General features: G+C 34.1%; 1 protein-coding gene across 1 annotated transcript; it reads right to left on the reverse strand.

Moving 5' to 3' along the window:
- Positions 1–59: 59 nt before the first annotated feature.
- LOC137399994 (uncharacterized) lies at positions 60–15659 on the reverse strand. Its single transcript, XM_068086284.1, has 9 exons — positions 15462–15659; positions 14759–15000; positions 12206–12920; positions 10208–10343; positions 7755–7894; positions 3575–3799; positions 2222–2354; positions 1574–1713; positions 60–602 (listed from the first exon to the last, which is right to left on the reverse strand). The coding sequence occupies exons 2-9, from the start codon at positions 14994–14996 to the stop codon at positions 461–463; spliced, it is 1869 nt and encodes a 622-aa protein (XP_067942385.1). The 5' UTR covers positions 14997–15000; positions 15462–15659; the 3' UTR covers positions 60–460.
- Between the last annotated feature and the right edge of the window lie 321 nt (positions 15660–15980).

The following is a 15980-nucleotide window of genomic DNA, read 5'->3' on the forward strand; positions in this document are numbered from 1 at the left end:
TTTTTGGGCACAAGGCAAAAGCTTGCAAAAGCTGTAGGGATAGTTCATATTTGAGAGGTTGGAGAGGTCTGAGAGAGTGAGCTAACACTGTCAGGCTGTCTACCTTTATATCACATCAGAAATTGCTTGTTATGTGTGATGTACAGCGGTGATGAAAGTGCATGTCTGATGCTTCAATGCTTATTCAATATTAACATGTTTACACCTGGCTGGTTATAATTAATGGTTTCTTTTAGTGAAATATAACATAAAAAACATTTTTCCATTCTGTTCAATAATAGTACCACTTCTGATTATTACTGTCAACCACAGTTATAAAATAGGGCCAGATCAAGAAATTGTTCATATGTTTGGTTTCCGTCACTGATGACTGCTGACTACCGTGTGACTATTTCTATTGTCCGGTTCTTACGCATTCTAACAGGCATTAGAGTTGTCTGCCCTCAGAATTATGCAGCTGTCAGTAAAAGTCGTAAGCGAGTTGTGGTGTTGTAACATTCACCAACACGGGCAGTTTCAATACAAGGAATACATGATTCGCAGGGTGAAGCTTCTCAGAATTCTTCTCACAGCGTTGACACAAGTCATAATTTGGACAAATTCTAAAACATAATATGGATAGGGGACTGTTAGATGTCCTTGCTAGCAAAGATGTGTGCATGTACTTTTGGGCTAAATACTTGCATTTATAGTGTCCAATACTTACATGTAGAAGTGTTCTAGATGTACTTTATTAGTATTTGTAAACTTTCTAATGGTGCTTACTACAGAATTTGATTCAATTTCCAATTTAATTTTTTCAAATATCAAATTTAATTTTAATTCAATTTAAGTTAAAACCTTTGTAAGGGTGTTTGCTAAAGGATTCAATTTAATAAAATTATTAAATTATTTTTAATTTAGTATTTTATTTTCAATGTTTCTAATCATGCTTACTAAAGAGTCTAATTTAATTTATAATTCAATTTTTAATTTAATTTTTGCTTTTATTCAATTTCTCGTTTAAGTTTCAATTTAACTCTAACAAGGTGCTTAGGTACAATTTAACTTTTCAAGGTACTTGCAAAAGGTTTCCATTCAAGTGCTTTGAAATGATTACAAATCTGAAATAATGAAACCTGAATGTTCACAATACCAAACACCATGATATTTTCTAGACTGGCCTGTTAGCAAGCAAGGCCTTAAATGAGCAACAAAAAACCAAAATATATGTGTTAAATTGTATCAAATAAATAGCAGATGGGCAGTTTCACATTATAATGATACTTGAAGTTTTATTTCAACGGTACCGTCTAAATTTTAAAAAAAGAAAATTAGCAGTACTGTACATAGTGTACAGTGGTATGTTGAAACTTTCTATTTAACTTCATGGTTTATCCACCATGAATAAAACAAGCAACCATTTTGGTAGCAAAAAGGAACAGAAGAGAACTTCTTGTGAATAAATTACTTGACCAGGTTTTAATAGTCACTAAGGTTAAAGACATAACAAGAGCACACAACTACACAGTACTAATAGTTGCTATTCTCAGTAGGCTACATTAGGCCTGTGAAACAGGAGAAGGTTACTCACCCACACTTATACCTTGTACCCTTTATTGGATTTTTACCACACGCATCACAGGCGAATGATATTGTGTACTTTTTTTTCTGGTGAGGGATGATATGAGCGGTTACAGCTAACATCTGGTTGTGGCCCATCACAGTTGACTCCTGTATTCAAACATATCGTAATTCAAGTTTATCAGCATTCATCTGTGGTGGTTGTGATCGATTATATTCCACAGTCATAAACACATACAATAATGACATAAATAAAAGATAATAAAAAGAATAAATATAATATGTAATTGTTTCTATTCAATGTATTGTTTATTATATTCTACTATTTATTATATTTTGGAATATAAAATATAATAATTCTTAAAAAATGTAGTGCTGTAATTATAATATTTACGCATATGAGTATACCTACAAATAATTTGTATCAGTGTATTTAAATAGTTTCTGTTGTATGCAGTTAGAATCTTTATAAGATGCAATACAGGTCTTTTTTGCAAGTTATTACTATATGTGTAATTATATATATATATATATATATGTATATATATATACATGTATATATATATATATATTTTTTTTTTTTTTTTCATAGGGTACTCCACAATCATTTTTAAAGGAAAAATGTTTTGCAGAGAATACTTGTTTAATTCAAGTTTACCTCTCGTAGAGCTCTCTTCTTAGAAGATGGTACGGAACTGGGGAACTTGAGTTTGACAAATATGTGCGTAGGCTTGTGAATAACTTTGCATTTCTGTTCACATTTCTCACACAGGTTATAATCATCGCATATTCTGTCAAAGAGGCCCAAAAATCCTATTAGCTTAGCCTTTGTGTCCAAAAGTAAGACTGCTGACACGAGTCAAAATCAAAAATCAGCTATGGGTAGGCATCGCTTAATTGTCAGCCACCAGTTTTTAGTTGCTTGCCATTTATTGCTCCTTGTCTACTACTAGTTGTCTACCACTAGTTGTCTACTACTAGTTGTCAATACTACTACTACTACTTGTCTACTACTAGTTGTCAATACTACTACTACTACTTGTCTACTACTAGTTGTCAATACTACTACTACTCCTTGTCTACTACTAGTTGTCTACTACTCCTTGTCTACTACTAGTTGTCAATAGATAGTTGTCAGTTACAAGTTTTCAACTGCCAGTTGTAACTCGCTAGTTATTAAACTCTCTTTGTCAACTGCCAGTTCACATTCGTTAATTGTCAATTCCTAATTGTCAACTGCCATTTGTAAATTGCTAGTTGTAAGTTGATAGTTGTTAATTGTTCTTGTCAACTGTCAGTTGCCAATAAATAATTATCAATTACCTGCTGTCAATTGCCTGTTGCTTGGCAATCATTGGCTAGCTGCAGTTAGCCAATGACTTGTGAAAACTTTATTTTAACAGAGATATGTTTCATCCCGTTAGGTGAGCATTGAGCTTTGCAAAAATTAATAAAAAGATTTCAGGTTTTGACCAGCTGTTAATCAATAGTTCAACTACCTACTTAGAAACATAACTTAGGTTCATAATTAACAGTAAAGTGAATACATGACCTATATTGACCACATGACCTAGTTTTCTCATATTTGCCTGTTAAGGCTGGCTCACACTATATCACCGTAACTCGCCGTTGATGCCAAAATAATTCAATGATCGTTGATGATAACGATGTTCACACTGTCATCAACACACTCCGTTGCTCGCTTCAATTTTTTTTATTTTCCCCAAAAAAACCTCTTTTTTGCCAGAAACGGAATCACAAACATAAATATATAGATTAAGCTTTCCGCATCATCGCCGAATTGGTGCACATTTTACAGGCTTGCGTAAATACTCAGCAAACTATCAGAATCGTTTGACAGCTGCAAGTTTTTCTGACGCATCCGCTTTGTTTCGTAAATGCCATCAATTTATGGTGCACATAGTCTATGATGAACGTCAAAAAACCAACAGTGTGAACTAGCCTTTAGTGTCAGACACAGAGGCTATGCACATATTGTTTAATGACTCACCCACACTTGAATCTCGCACCAACAACCAGTTGCTTGCAGTTGCTACAATTGACTCCAGTATGTGCCATCTGATTTGTCTCATCTTTGTAGAAATCAAACATCAGTTGAGTAGAACTAGGAGCTATTCTAACAGGATGCCTCAGAACCAGGAAAACATGCTTAGCCTTATGAATAACTTCAGACATAAGTTCACATCTTTCGCATAGGTCAAAGTCTAAGCAATTCCTGTAAAAATCAATAAAGGAGATAGCCATTATGCAATTTTTCTGACCTGCTGAATAACATCTAATGGAAAATTGAAGGAATAGCAAACTTAAAAAAGAACTTTATTTATTTTAAGTTCTTTTGTGTAGTTTTGAATTACGATTTAGTCCTGGCATACCAATTACCAACCCAAGTAGAAATAACTACTTTCATTTCCTTTCTGATTTTTTAAATACTCTATGTATTCTTTTCCCGTTGCCTCATGTTCCCGCTGCCTCATGCTCTTTTACAATTCTAAAGCCTCTCTCTGTCTTTAGTTTTTGACAGCAAATTTAAAAAATATAAAAGTGGTTATGCATCATAATCTCTAAGATTTTTAAATACGTGCCTTTTAGTTGACCTTCATCGTGCTAGCTAGCTTAGCCTACTGATTCAATAGCAATTATCTATATGGTTTTCTAGTGTGATAAAGAGAAGCTCTTAACCTTCTCATTTAGTCCTATAAAGAGCTTACCACACAGTGGAACATTCTAATAATTTTGTTTTCAGCAAATATGAATTACGACATTTATTGCTTCTGATCTGTAATAACTCCGAGAATATAATAATATCTTCTAGTCATGCTAAATAATTCTCATAAGTGTAACATATTATTTGATACAGTCAAGCCACAAAGCATAATACTTGTTTTTTTTTGTTTCATGGTTTAACTTACATGTACTTTGAATGGCCTTGACCAGTGGTAATAAAGTTTATATCCATTCTGAGCATTATGCTGTACATCAACACCATCGTGAGTTGAATCAAATAATCTTATAAGAATGTATGGCATTTCGTTTAATTGGTTTCACATCTTAAAAATTTGTGATAGTTGCTTTAGGTCAGGGATGGCCAAATGATTTTGGTCATGATCCGGTACAGGCAAATCTGACAAATTAAAGATCCACAACGAGCTAAAGATGTGCATTTTTCTTTTTTACCATACATAAACATGCAATTATTTGTGTACACCTTACAACAAAGCTTCAAATACAATTTAAAAAAATTGTTTTATATACATAATTTGAAGAAAAATCACTGAATGAATGTGGTGTAATAAATGTCTGATATCAGTGAGAAATATGATGAATGGGCTTTGACTTCACAATACTATCGAAACGCTGTTTCCTGCTACTTACAGCGACGCTTAAATTTTTATGAAGAGGAGTATTTGAGAGTCGTGTACTATGATTGTTTTTCACAAAATTTGTTGCTGAAAATAGAGAATTTACAAAAATTCTAAGAAAAGTTTACAAAAATATTTTTTAAACCAAATTAAAAAAACTACTTCAGAGTTATGTTTTTGACAGCCAACTTGGAAGATCCACAAAATAACTACAGAGATCCGCATCTGGATCAAGATCCGCCATTTGGCCATAGCTGCTTTAGGTATTCACTAGGTGAATGGCCGGTAATAAAAAAGTCTTTGGACAGAAAGGTTAATTTTGATGTAAAACATATACACCACCATTTCAACTTTTAAACTTCATATCATGAGAAAAGTGTTTTTGTGCAGTTCAAACGAATTAGAAGAAAAAATAAAACAACTGTACAGGTTTTAAAAGTTTTTGAAACAGCTTTAACTTTTAAATTTCATATCATTGAAAGAAGTTTTTTGTTGAAATAAATTAGGAAGAAAAATATAACAGTAAAGGTTTTTAAATGTAAATGTGAAATCATTAGCTAGTAAGGACTAAATATAGTCAGTTTTGCTACGATTACTATGAAAAACTATTTGGTATACAATTGTATGATTTTAATTTGTTTCAGTGTTGGCATCATATAACAATGGTATAGAATATGGTATAGAAAATATATAAACAATATATAATATAATATATAAAATATAATATATAGACAATATGGTATAGAAAGCCGCAGTAATTATCTAATGCAACCATCTCCTGGTAAAAACTAAAATCACTAAAAATAGTAACAAAATAATATGTTAATCTTAGTAACTATTATAGCTACCTACAATAACTTTAGTACATTTTGTGGTTGTGATATGCAAGATAATATAACATTACAATGTACTACGTGGAGAGTTCTTACCTTTGAGACAGACCTGTAACATAAACGCTGAATCTAACTTAAATAAACTTAATTTACCGAACACTTGAATAAAGTTTTCAACTTAAAACTTAAATTGTATTGTTTATCAGTTTAATCATACGTTTTACGGTAGTGGATAACGTTGTGATAAACTTGTGCTAGGTAAAGTCTAAACTAAGTTAACTGATGTATTTTTATGTTATTATATTTTATCCATTTTTACTTACTATACTTAAAGGTTTAAAAGAATATCGAACTTTTCAAATTAAAAGTTTTTTGAGTCAAGTAATAGCTCTATTTTTATACCGTATATGGAAAGGTTTTAGTGTCAAAAATTTTGTGCAAAAAATGTATGCCAAAAAATTCTTGTGTCAAAGGACTTCATCACAAATCTGTGTTGTCAAAAGAATTCGCTAAATTTTTTGTGTCAAAGATTTGTGTGACTCATCAGCCAAGGTTGGCCGTAACAGAAGCAGTTATTATGTGCTCAATGCACTATATAGCTTTATCAGTCCTTTTCAAATACTCATGGGAACTTGAATATCTCCTTAACATTTACATGTAGTTCTTTTCAAGTAGCAAAATTTCAAGATTTAGACGATTATTACCTAGTTCATACAGTCCAGTCTGATTTATCAGATCTCAAAATTTAGAGTTCAAACACAAAACTCCAGACATTATTTTCAAATGCTAAACAAAAATTCAAACACCCTTAAGATACACCAAGGAAACCCTGTGTGTCTCATTTTTCAATTGGCGTTCTTTCCCTCTATCTTCACTAGTGCACTGGCAGTTCAGTTATTGTTGAAAACGTTTTGCGGAAAAAAAAATTAGCCCCAGTACGGCGAGGACGAAAAGGCATCATGTTCCATAGAGTCAATAGACTTCACAGAGTTTCAATTAATATGTCATTTAGCGTGGGCAATCGAGAAAAGGGTCTTTACAGTATATAATAAGAACTATGAATCATAAGAGCTTTTGTAGACTCATAGTTAGACAATTGACTTACCAACCTGCAGTTGGAATCTTCGTGGGTTCAAACCCAGCAGAATGTGAAGTTTTAATTCCAAGATTTTAATATCTATAACTCGACATACCAAACTACACACATACAGACAAAGTTTGAGATTAATATATATAATTTAAAATAAAACGCACAAACTATTTCTACATTTTTTAATTCATACAAAAAACTGAAAAAAAACAAGACAGAGGCATGAGTTGCTATAGCTACAGTAATACATTCTCCAACCTACTCTGCTCTATTAATAGAGTATTTTTAAAAAATTTAGTGTAAATGTACTTATATACTATAATACCTGCCCAGTTCTGGTGTAAACTAATGCGAAAAATATTGAAAAGATCATTTTTTAGTTAGAATGAATTAAAATTATTTACAGTAGTACACGGGCAGCCCCGCCATGCCGTGAGAAGTTCTCATGTGTAATAACTATGTACACAAATATTCATAAATGTGGAATGGTAGTCAAGTGGTGCAGATAGTAGTGAGCTTAGCTGTGAATCCAAATGTTCAGGTTGGATTTTCGTGCAGTGCAATGTTATTTTCTGCCACTCTTAGCACACGAACAAACCAATGGACAAACGAACGAACAAACGAACGGACAAACGAATGGACAAACGAATGGACAAATGAATGGACAAATGAACGGACAAACGGACAAACGAACGAACAGCCACTGCTCTTATTATAGTAAAGACTTGCTGTAATTCAGAAAAACATTTTTAGAATGAAAAGCAAATTGTGTTTGTCAAGTTTCTAGAGTGGATTGTGGTTGAAAGAGGTTTGACTATACACTGTATATAAAATGAGGAGCTGCTTTAGATTGCAATCTATTTATAGCAATACATATACAGGTCTTACCCGCACTTGTATCTTGTGCCAACAATCGGGCTCACCGAGCAGTTATCGCAAGTGTAGGAAATCTCAGTTTTCCTAGATCGGTCTTTAATAATGTGTTTGTCTTCAGATAACACTTGGTTTTGTCCCATATCTATCGCACCCTATATAATGCATACAAGAAAGCCTGAAATAATCTTTTTATTAACTAAAAAGACGTTTCTGAAGACACCTAACTCGTGATATGAGACATGCCGCTGAACAAGTTTATAAGTTAAAGCTAGAGGGTTGAAGAGGTAGAAAGCATCTTCATGTATATATATGTATATATATAAATATATAGATATATACATAAGTATAAGTATAATATATAGATGTATACATAAGTACATACCTATTTATTTATGAGTGGTATAAATACTTACAGTAATTATCTAATGCACACACCCTCTGGTTAAGATTATCAAAGTTTTATATACATAAAAATTATTAACAGAACAACATGTTAATCTTAGTAACTATAGTTATCTACAGTAACTTTAGTGTATTTAGTGGTTATGATCTGCAAGAAATGTAACATTGCAATGTACCACATGCAGTACGAAACATAGAGAGTAGGCCTACTTACTTTTAATACAGACGTATGACATAAACATTGAATTTAACTTATGTGAATTTAGCTTACTGAACACTCTTACTTACTGAACACTTTTACTTACTGAACACTTTTACTTACTGAACACTTTTACTTACTGAACACTTTTACTTACTGAACACTTTTACTTACTGAACACTTTTACTTACTGAACACTTTTACTTACTGAATACTTTCACTTACTGAACGCTTTTACTTACTGAACACTTTTACTTACTGAACACTTTTACTTACTGAACACTTTCACTTACTGAACACTTTTACTTACTGAACACTTTTACTTACTGAACACTTTTACTTACTGAACACTTTTACTTACTGAACACTTTTACTTACTGAACACTTTCACTTACTGAACACTTTTACTTACTGAACACTTTTACTTACTGAACACTTTTACTTACTGAACACTTTCACTTACTGAACACTTTTACTTACTGAACACTTTTACTTACTGAACACTTTCACTTACTGAACACTTTTACTTACTGAACACTTTTACTTACTGAACACTTTTACTTACTGAACACTTTTACTTACTGAACACTTTTACTTACTGAACACTTTCACTTACTGAACACTTTTACTTACTGAACACTTTTACTTACTGAACACTTTTACTTACTGAACACTTTCACTTACTGAACACTTTTACTTACTGAACACTTTTACTTACTGAACACTTTCACTTACTGAACACTTTTACTTACTGAACACTTTTACTTACTGAACACTTTTACTTACTGAACACTTCCTTACTGAACACTTTTCCTTACTGAACACTTTTACTTACTGAACACTTTTACTTACTGAACACTTTTACTTACTGAACACTTTTACTTACTGAACACTTTTACTTACTGAACACTTTCACTTACTGAACACTTTCACTTACTGAACACTTTTACTTACTGAACACTTTTACTTACTGAACACTTTCACTTACTGAACACTTTTACTTACTGAACACTTTTACTTACTGAACACTTACTTACTGAACACTTTTACTTACTGAACACTCTTACTTACTGAACACTTTTACTTACTGAACACTTTTACTTACTGAACACTTTTACTTACTGAACACTTTTACTTACTGAACACTTTTACTTACTGAACACTTTTACTTATTGAACACTTTTACTTACTGAACACTTTTACTTACTGAACACTTTTACTTACTGAACACTTTTACTTACTGAACACTTTCACTTACTGAACACTTTTACTTACTGAACACTTTTACTTACTGAACACTTTTACTTACTGAACACTTTTACTTACTGAACACTTTCACTTACTGAACACTTTTACTTACTGAACACTTTTACTTACTGAACACTTTTACTTACTGAACACTTTTACTTACTGAACACCTTCACTTACTGAACAATTTTACTTACTGAACACTTTCACTTACTGAACACTTTTACTTACAGCAATTTTCATTCCTAGGTTTTAATCGCTGTAGTCGGACAGAGGAATGACAGACAAACATTAACATTTATATATATAGAAAATATATATCATCAAAAATTCTTCCTTCTGTTCATTCTAAATTTGCTTCCTACACTTTATGATAAAGCACACAAGTTCTTTTTATACATTATGTAGTGGCAACCATACAACATGCTGACTGTACATTAACTGTACACTATGATGTACCAGTAGCTGTACAACAAGATACATTGGTAACCGTACATTTTGATGCGCTGGTAGCTCTACAACAAGATGTACTCACAGCTGTAAAACAAAGCAAACAATGTACAATGACAGTACTCATGTAACATGTGGGATCATGAAGAGAACTACATGTACTCACAGCTTTAAGCAGTCTTTGTTTGGGGCTAGGTCTAGTTGCAGGAAACTTCAGTTTAAGGAACAAGTGGGTTGGATCATGGACCCGTTCTCTTGGTTGTGCTTCACATTTCTCACATAGATCATAGTTGCCACAAACTCTGTAATAACCAACATATAAACACCTTCAATAATTATTTCTGTTGCACGCAGTGCTAAGTGCAATAATTTCCATTTTGCCTCAAATTGGCTGCTTATTTTATATGAAAACAGGAAGGAAAGGGGGGGGCTTATAATTCTAAGCTACATGGTTGATTTGAGCCTTTGTGTCCATTTCAAGCTCAGCCAAGGATATTTTGCAGGGTTGCTGTGTCATTGCAGACATTATTCAGCTAGCAAGCCAGCGCTTGCTGTATCTCGACGCGCTGTCACTGTATGTTGTCACAATCACTGTTTCCATACTTTGAATGGATTCAGAGTTGCTTCCACTCCAAACCATAGAAACGGTAAAATTCAAAAGCCTTCGGAAACCATTTGGTTTGGGTAAATTTGTGCGAAGGTATTCGCTTTAGGAGTACCGTTCGACAACATTGGCCCAACATTGAAAGTCTCACTGCTGATGGATCTTGATCGATTTAACTATTTTAGCTTCCAAAAAGTTCTTTTGAGAAGCAACCGTCGTTCATGGGACCTCTGTATACTAAGTAGTAAATTCTGTTGATATCTTGTAATATAGAGCACAGCAATAAGGAACACAAAAATAGAATTACCATCAGTCATCTTGACTCAGTTGGTACAACTAGTTAACTATGCATGAACTGAAAAGTGATCATGACTCGATAGCAAGGATACTTTGAGTTTTGTTTGGAAGGATACATCTTAAAAAGATTTGTATAATGCAACTCATAATCGTTGAAATGATAAGATGTGACATTGTTAGCAGTGGGTAACTTAAAAACTATTCGAAGCATGGAAACACAATGTTTAATGGCGTAGAAATATTTAGAAGAAGCAGCACTGCTCATTGGCTGGTCCCTCACATGTATATGCATATGAAAGATTTTTATTATGGTTAAAATCTCCATACATGGACCAAAGGCAAAGGTTAACTTTAAAAATAATGCTGTCTTAAACTTTCTGCCAACTCGTGCAAGATAGCAAATCATAATTCATTTGTATGCTTTTTTTAAATGCTTTCAAGTTTTGCACCCGAGAAATGTGCATGTGACGGAATGTCAAAAAAATCAAGCATAGACTGAGGGGTACACAATACACAGTTGTTTAGTCATACACAGTCTATAGATTTGGAGTTATTTTCTCTACATGCCATTTCCGGTGCTATGCTTGTAAAATAGTGTTTAGTTCGTTGGAGAGCTGCAAATGAGTCTAATAATTTACTGCAAAAAGATTTGTTATCAAGAAAGCTTTCGATTACCATAGCCCAAAAACGCTCAAATATTTCTAAAGTCTGAAGTATTCAGTCTACTGCATTTAATGACCCAATGTCAAGCATGCTCTTACCTACTGTCAATGAATCTTCCCAATCTCAGTTGTTATGTATAATCATGTACGCCTATCAAAGAAAAAACTACTCTTCATTTAGAAATATTTCTCGTGAAGCCGTTATTAGAATCGTAACTCCTCGTGGGTATCCGTCCCAATATCGTATCTCGTACGTGTACACATACATGTACAAGTACACGTACACCTACGTGTACCCATACACCTCGGAGAACTTAGAGAGTTTGAAATTGTCATAGGTCAGCAATGTCAATAGATCTGCAGCACAATAGCTAAAATTGATTTGATGTTCAATATTCATACTACTAAGATTATATAACCAAAGTAAATTTCCCGTGTATTTAGTTTCGTCAGTCATAAGGAGACAACTCCTAGAACATTTGGAATGATTGATATATTTATATTTTGATTGCAGTGGGTCTAATTAGTAAAATAATTTATGTTAAACCAAACACTTTTCTTGTTGTTATTCTTTTGAATGAGAATTTCTGATGTTACTCACCCACATATATATCTTGGGCCTACAATCGGGCTCATCTTGCAATAGCTGCACGCAACGTCTGCAGGATTTACTCTCGGGCATGGCGCTGGCAATTGAGCTCCTTGAAAAGCTGGTTGCACTTGCTGCATTGTAGTATAGAGTGGCTGAGGCACTGCTCCACCCTGATAGCCTGAGGCCTGAATTATATCAGGCCTCAGGTCAAGGTTATTAGGGTAAGCAAAGCCAAACTGCTGAGGTAGCGCAACTGCTGGTTGGTTAGGATAATATTGTGGAGCAACTTGGTAGCTGTTAAAAACCGTTGGCTGGTTTGGATAATAAATGGGTGCTCTTGGTTGAATCAGATTACTAGGCAATGCCCCCGATTGAGCTCCATAGGGAGAGGGAACTCTTGGTTGGCTGTTGGGAGCAGCTGATGGTAGTTGGTAGCCAAGAGAAAAGAGTTCTGAATACGCTGGCGGAGGAGTCAAGCGCTTTCCATCTCCATCAACATTATTTTTTTGAGAAGTCTGTAAATCTGCTTTCTTTTTGGCCCAGGGTGGCACAGCAGCAGGTAATGTCTGACGGTCTGCTGATTGTTCATCAAAATCTTGAGAAGCCGCTGAAGCTCCAATTTCTTCCCCGTTTTCTTGCAGACTCAATGTCGAAAAATTTGTTAGATTTGAAGCTAGGCCAAGGTCAGTGGTACTTGAACTGCTTGTTTCAACAGGTGGTTCCCCTACAATCATAACAGTATTCGATTTCCGCCTAAAAGCCAGTTTGCGTTGACATGCCATCTACTCTTTAAATAGGAGTCTTAGTAACCATGGTTACGGTGAAAGGTATTTGACTCCCGAGTGAAAATGTCTTATCGCTCTATTTGTTTCTACCAATTCACTCTACCGTTAGCTTAAGCAGTGGTTTCTTTCAATAGCTGCATACGACTTCATAGCTGGTAAAACTTGAAAAACATTCTTATGGTGCATAGGTTGTTATGATGATGCTCCATCGTTCTTTTAGCAGCAAAAAAATTGGTTACTGTGATTTTCTGAAAATGAATATTTGTTAGAATAATTAGTGACTGTAACTTTATATTTACTAGTTTATGTATTCATTCTCAGTGTGGTGGTCTTACAAAGGACATAAAGGGCATGTAAAGTATAAAGAAAAGGAAAAAGTGGGTACACCAGAGTGAAACCTATCAGAATAGTCTTAAATTCGTGAAGGATATAGATCAGAATCAAGGTCCTACATATGTACCTCAGCTGAGTATATCCCTATACATATGAAATACAAGAGCAGCGTTATAGGTATTAACAAAGTTGTACTTCGCATCGCTTCAAATAAGTGAGGGAGCTTTAAAAAGTAGTTTGTTGTTTATAGTAAGAGAACTAAATTTGCTGTACGATTGTCTGTAGAATATGTACGGCTCATTATAAACCAGCTGATACTATATTTTTTCTATAAAGCCTATTTTCATGAGGAAAAGTACAGCTCAGTGCTTATACAATACAAAATCAAGTTGAAATTTTTTTTATCACTATTATTAGTTTTGAATACATCCACAAACTAGACTTGTTGGTATCCGGCTGCAGTGTAGCTTAAACTGAGGGCTTAGAGTTGCGACACCTTGATTGACAGTTTAATGTGTTGAACACATTCAATTTGAGAAAGACAATTGCCTAATAAACTAAAAAGGCTTAGGTTACTACTCCAAAAGTTCCTACTATTTTAATTAGTAGATGTAGCAGCAGTGGTGGTAGTAGTAGACATAATAGTACTAATAGTAGTAATAGTAGTAGTAGTAGTAGTAGTAGTAGTAGTAGTAGTAGTAGTAGTAGTAGGAGTAGTAGTAGTAGTAGTAATAGTAGCGGTAGTAGCAATAGTAGTAATAGTAGAAGTGTTAGTGGCACAACTGCTAGTACTACTAATGATACTGTCAATAATACTATTCTTACTACTACTACTAATACTGCTACTACTACTACTACTATTACTACTACTACTATTACTACTACTATTACTATTATTATTACTATTACTACTAGTATTACTATTACTACTATTACTAGTGCTACTACTACTATTGCTACTACTATTACTATTATTGTTACTATTACTACTATTACTACATTTACTACTACTACATTTACTACTACTACTATTACTACTACTATTACTACTACTACTACTACTACTACTACTACTGCTACTACTACTGCTACCACTACTAATGCTGCTACTCTACTTGAGCAGAAAAACCATTCAGGAGCTATCTATATATTTTACTCTGTCCTATTTATGCTCCCTAATCGCGTCATTCTGAAAGGCTTGTTTAGACAATTATCACTTCAGATACAAAAATGTATCATAAACCACAAGAAAATTGACTAGCACTTTGGTAGCTGACAAGTGTGACAGGTGCTTGCTTTTCTATACACTATCCTCCTCTAGCAAAAACCTCGTCTAACTACCAACTATAGCCACTTGTTTGAAAATTGTTCGACTCTCACTAGCCATGGCTTAGCCATCGGGAGTGTGTTAGCAATTTGGACTATCATTAGTAATAATACCAACTATTATCAGAACTTGGCTCATCTGGCTGCCTTTGCGCCGGTAACTTGTCTACAACTGCATGGTCAATGGCAGAAGGTGCTTGACATTTAGGGCAGTTTTGGGCTTCATCGATTGTGGAGTCTTTCATGCAACTCAAGCAGATAGTATGTCTGCAGAGAAAAACTCGTGTAGCTTGTGCAATTGCCAGACAGCTCTGGCATATCACTTCCCGTTTCTTGTTTGGTACGATCGACGCCATAGCTCTACCAAAGATCAAGCAGGCAAATGTACTAGACTGTGTTAAGAGACCAATTTACAGAAGATCAGTGTTTCTCCGGTACAGGAAAAGTATGCAATAACATGATAGTCATATATTTGAATGGTTCAGAAGGTCTCACCGAGTTTGGCTGACATAGAGACTTCAGAGCTTTATCAATGGTCATACATGACAGTTGGTTTGCTATCTTTTTTGAGTAGAAGTTTTTAATGTTCTACTGTCTCCGCTAATGTTGGCAACATTATTTTTACCAGTTAGTTAGCAAGTATTAACCAAACAACCTATACAGATTTGGTCAGCAGCAATACAGAAATGCCCCCATATTGTCAGAGTTCATATTGTTTCATCTAATACTTGACTTGTAGTAAAGAAGTTCACGCTCTTACTAATACTCCTCAAAAATGCCTCACTATGTACCCTGTTATTTAGCATGCTTGACAAGCTTACCCGGTGTGTTATTTATAGAAGACTGGCGCTCGAGGTGCAGCTGGTAGTTGCTAAAGTGAGTGAAGATGTCTGAATGCTGTTTCGCTGTTAAGTATCTCCACCTATTTCTCAACCTACATGCGCAACAGGTCAATTAATAATGTGCAAGTGTTTCCTTGTATTTTTATAGCTCGGTATCATTCTAGTGTAAACAGCAACGCTAGCTTCGCTACCATTCATCATCTTAACTCTACTCTAGTTTAATATAGAACATTATTCATATATTTACCATGTGACCATGTTTATGACCTATCTAGTCATGCGTGCAATGAACACGTCAGTAATTTGTTCATGAATAGCTGCAACAACCAAAGATATTGGCTAATAGCACACAGATGTTGCGCAATGATAAATTACATTTAGGGTTTTTTCAGATTCCCTACACGTACTCTTTAGGGCTACATATGTCAACAGGTTGAAAAAATCTCTATCATGGAATGAAGTTCAAGGTGAGTCTTCATTTAGCTCTATACATTTTCA

Source organism: Watersipora subatra, chromosome 7 (genome assembly GCF_963576615.1).
Source record: "Watersipora subatra chromosome 7, tzWatSuba1.1, whole genome shotgun sequence".
Lineage (NCBI taxonomy): Eukaryota > Metazoa > Bryozoa > Gymnolaemata > Cheilostomatida > Watersiporidae > Watersipora > Watersipora subatra.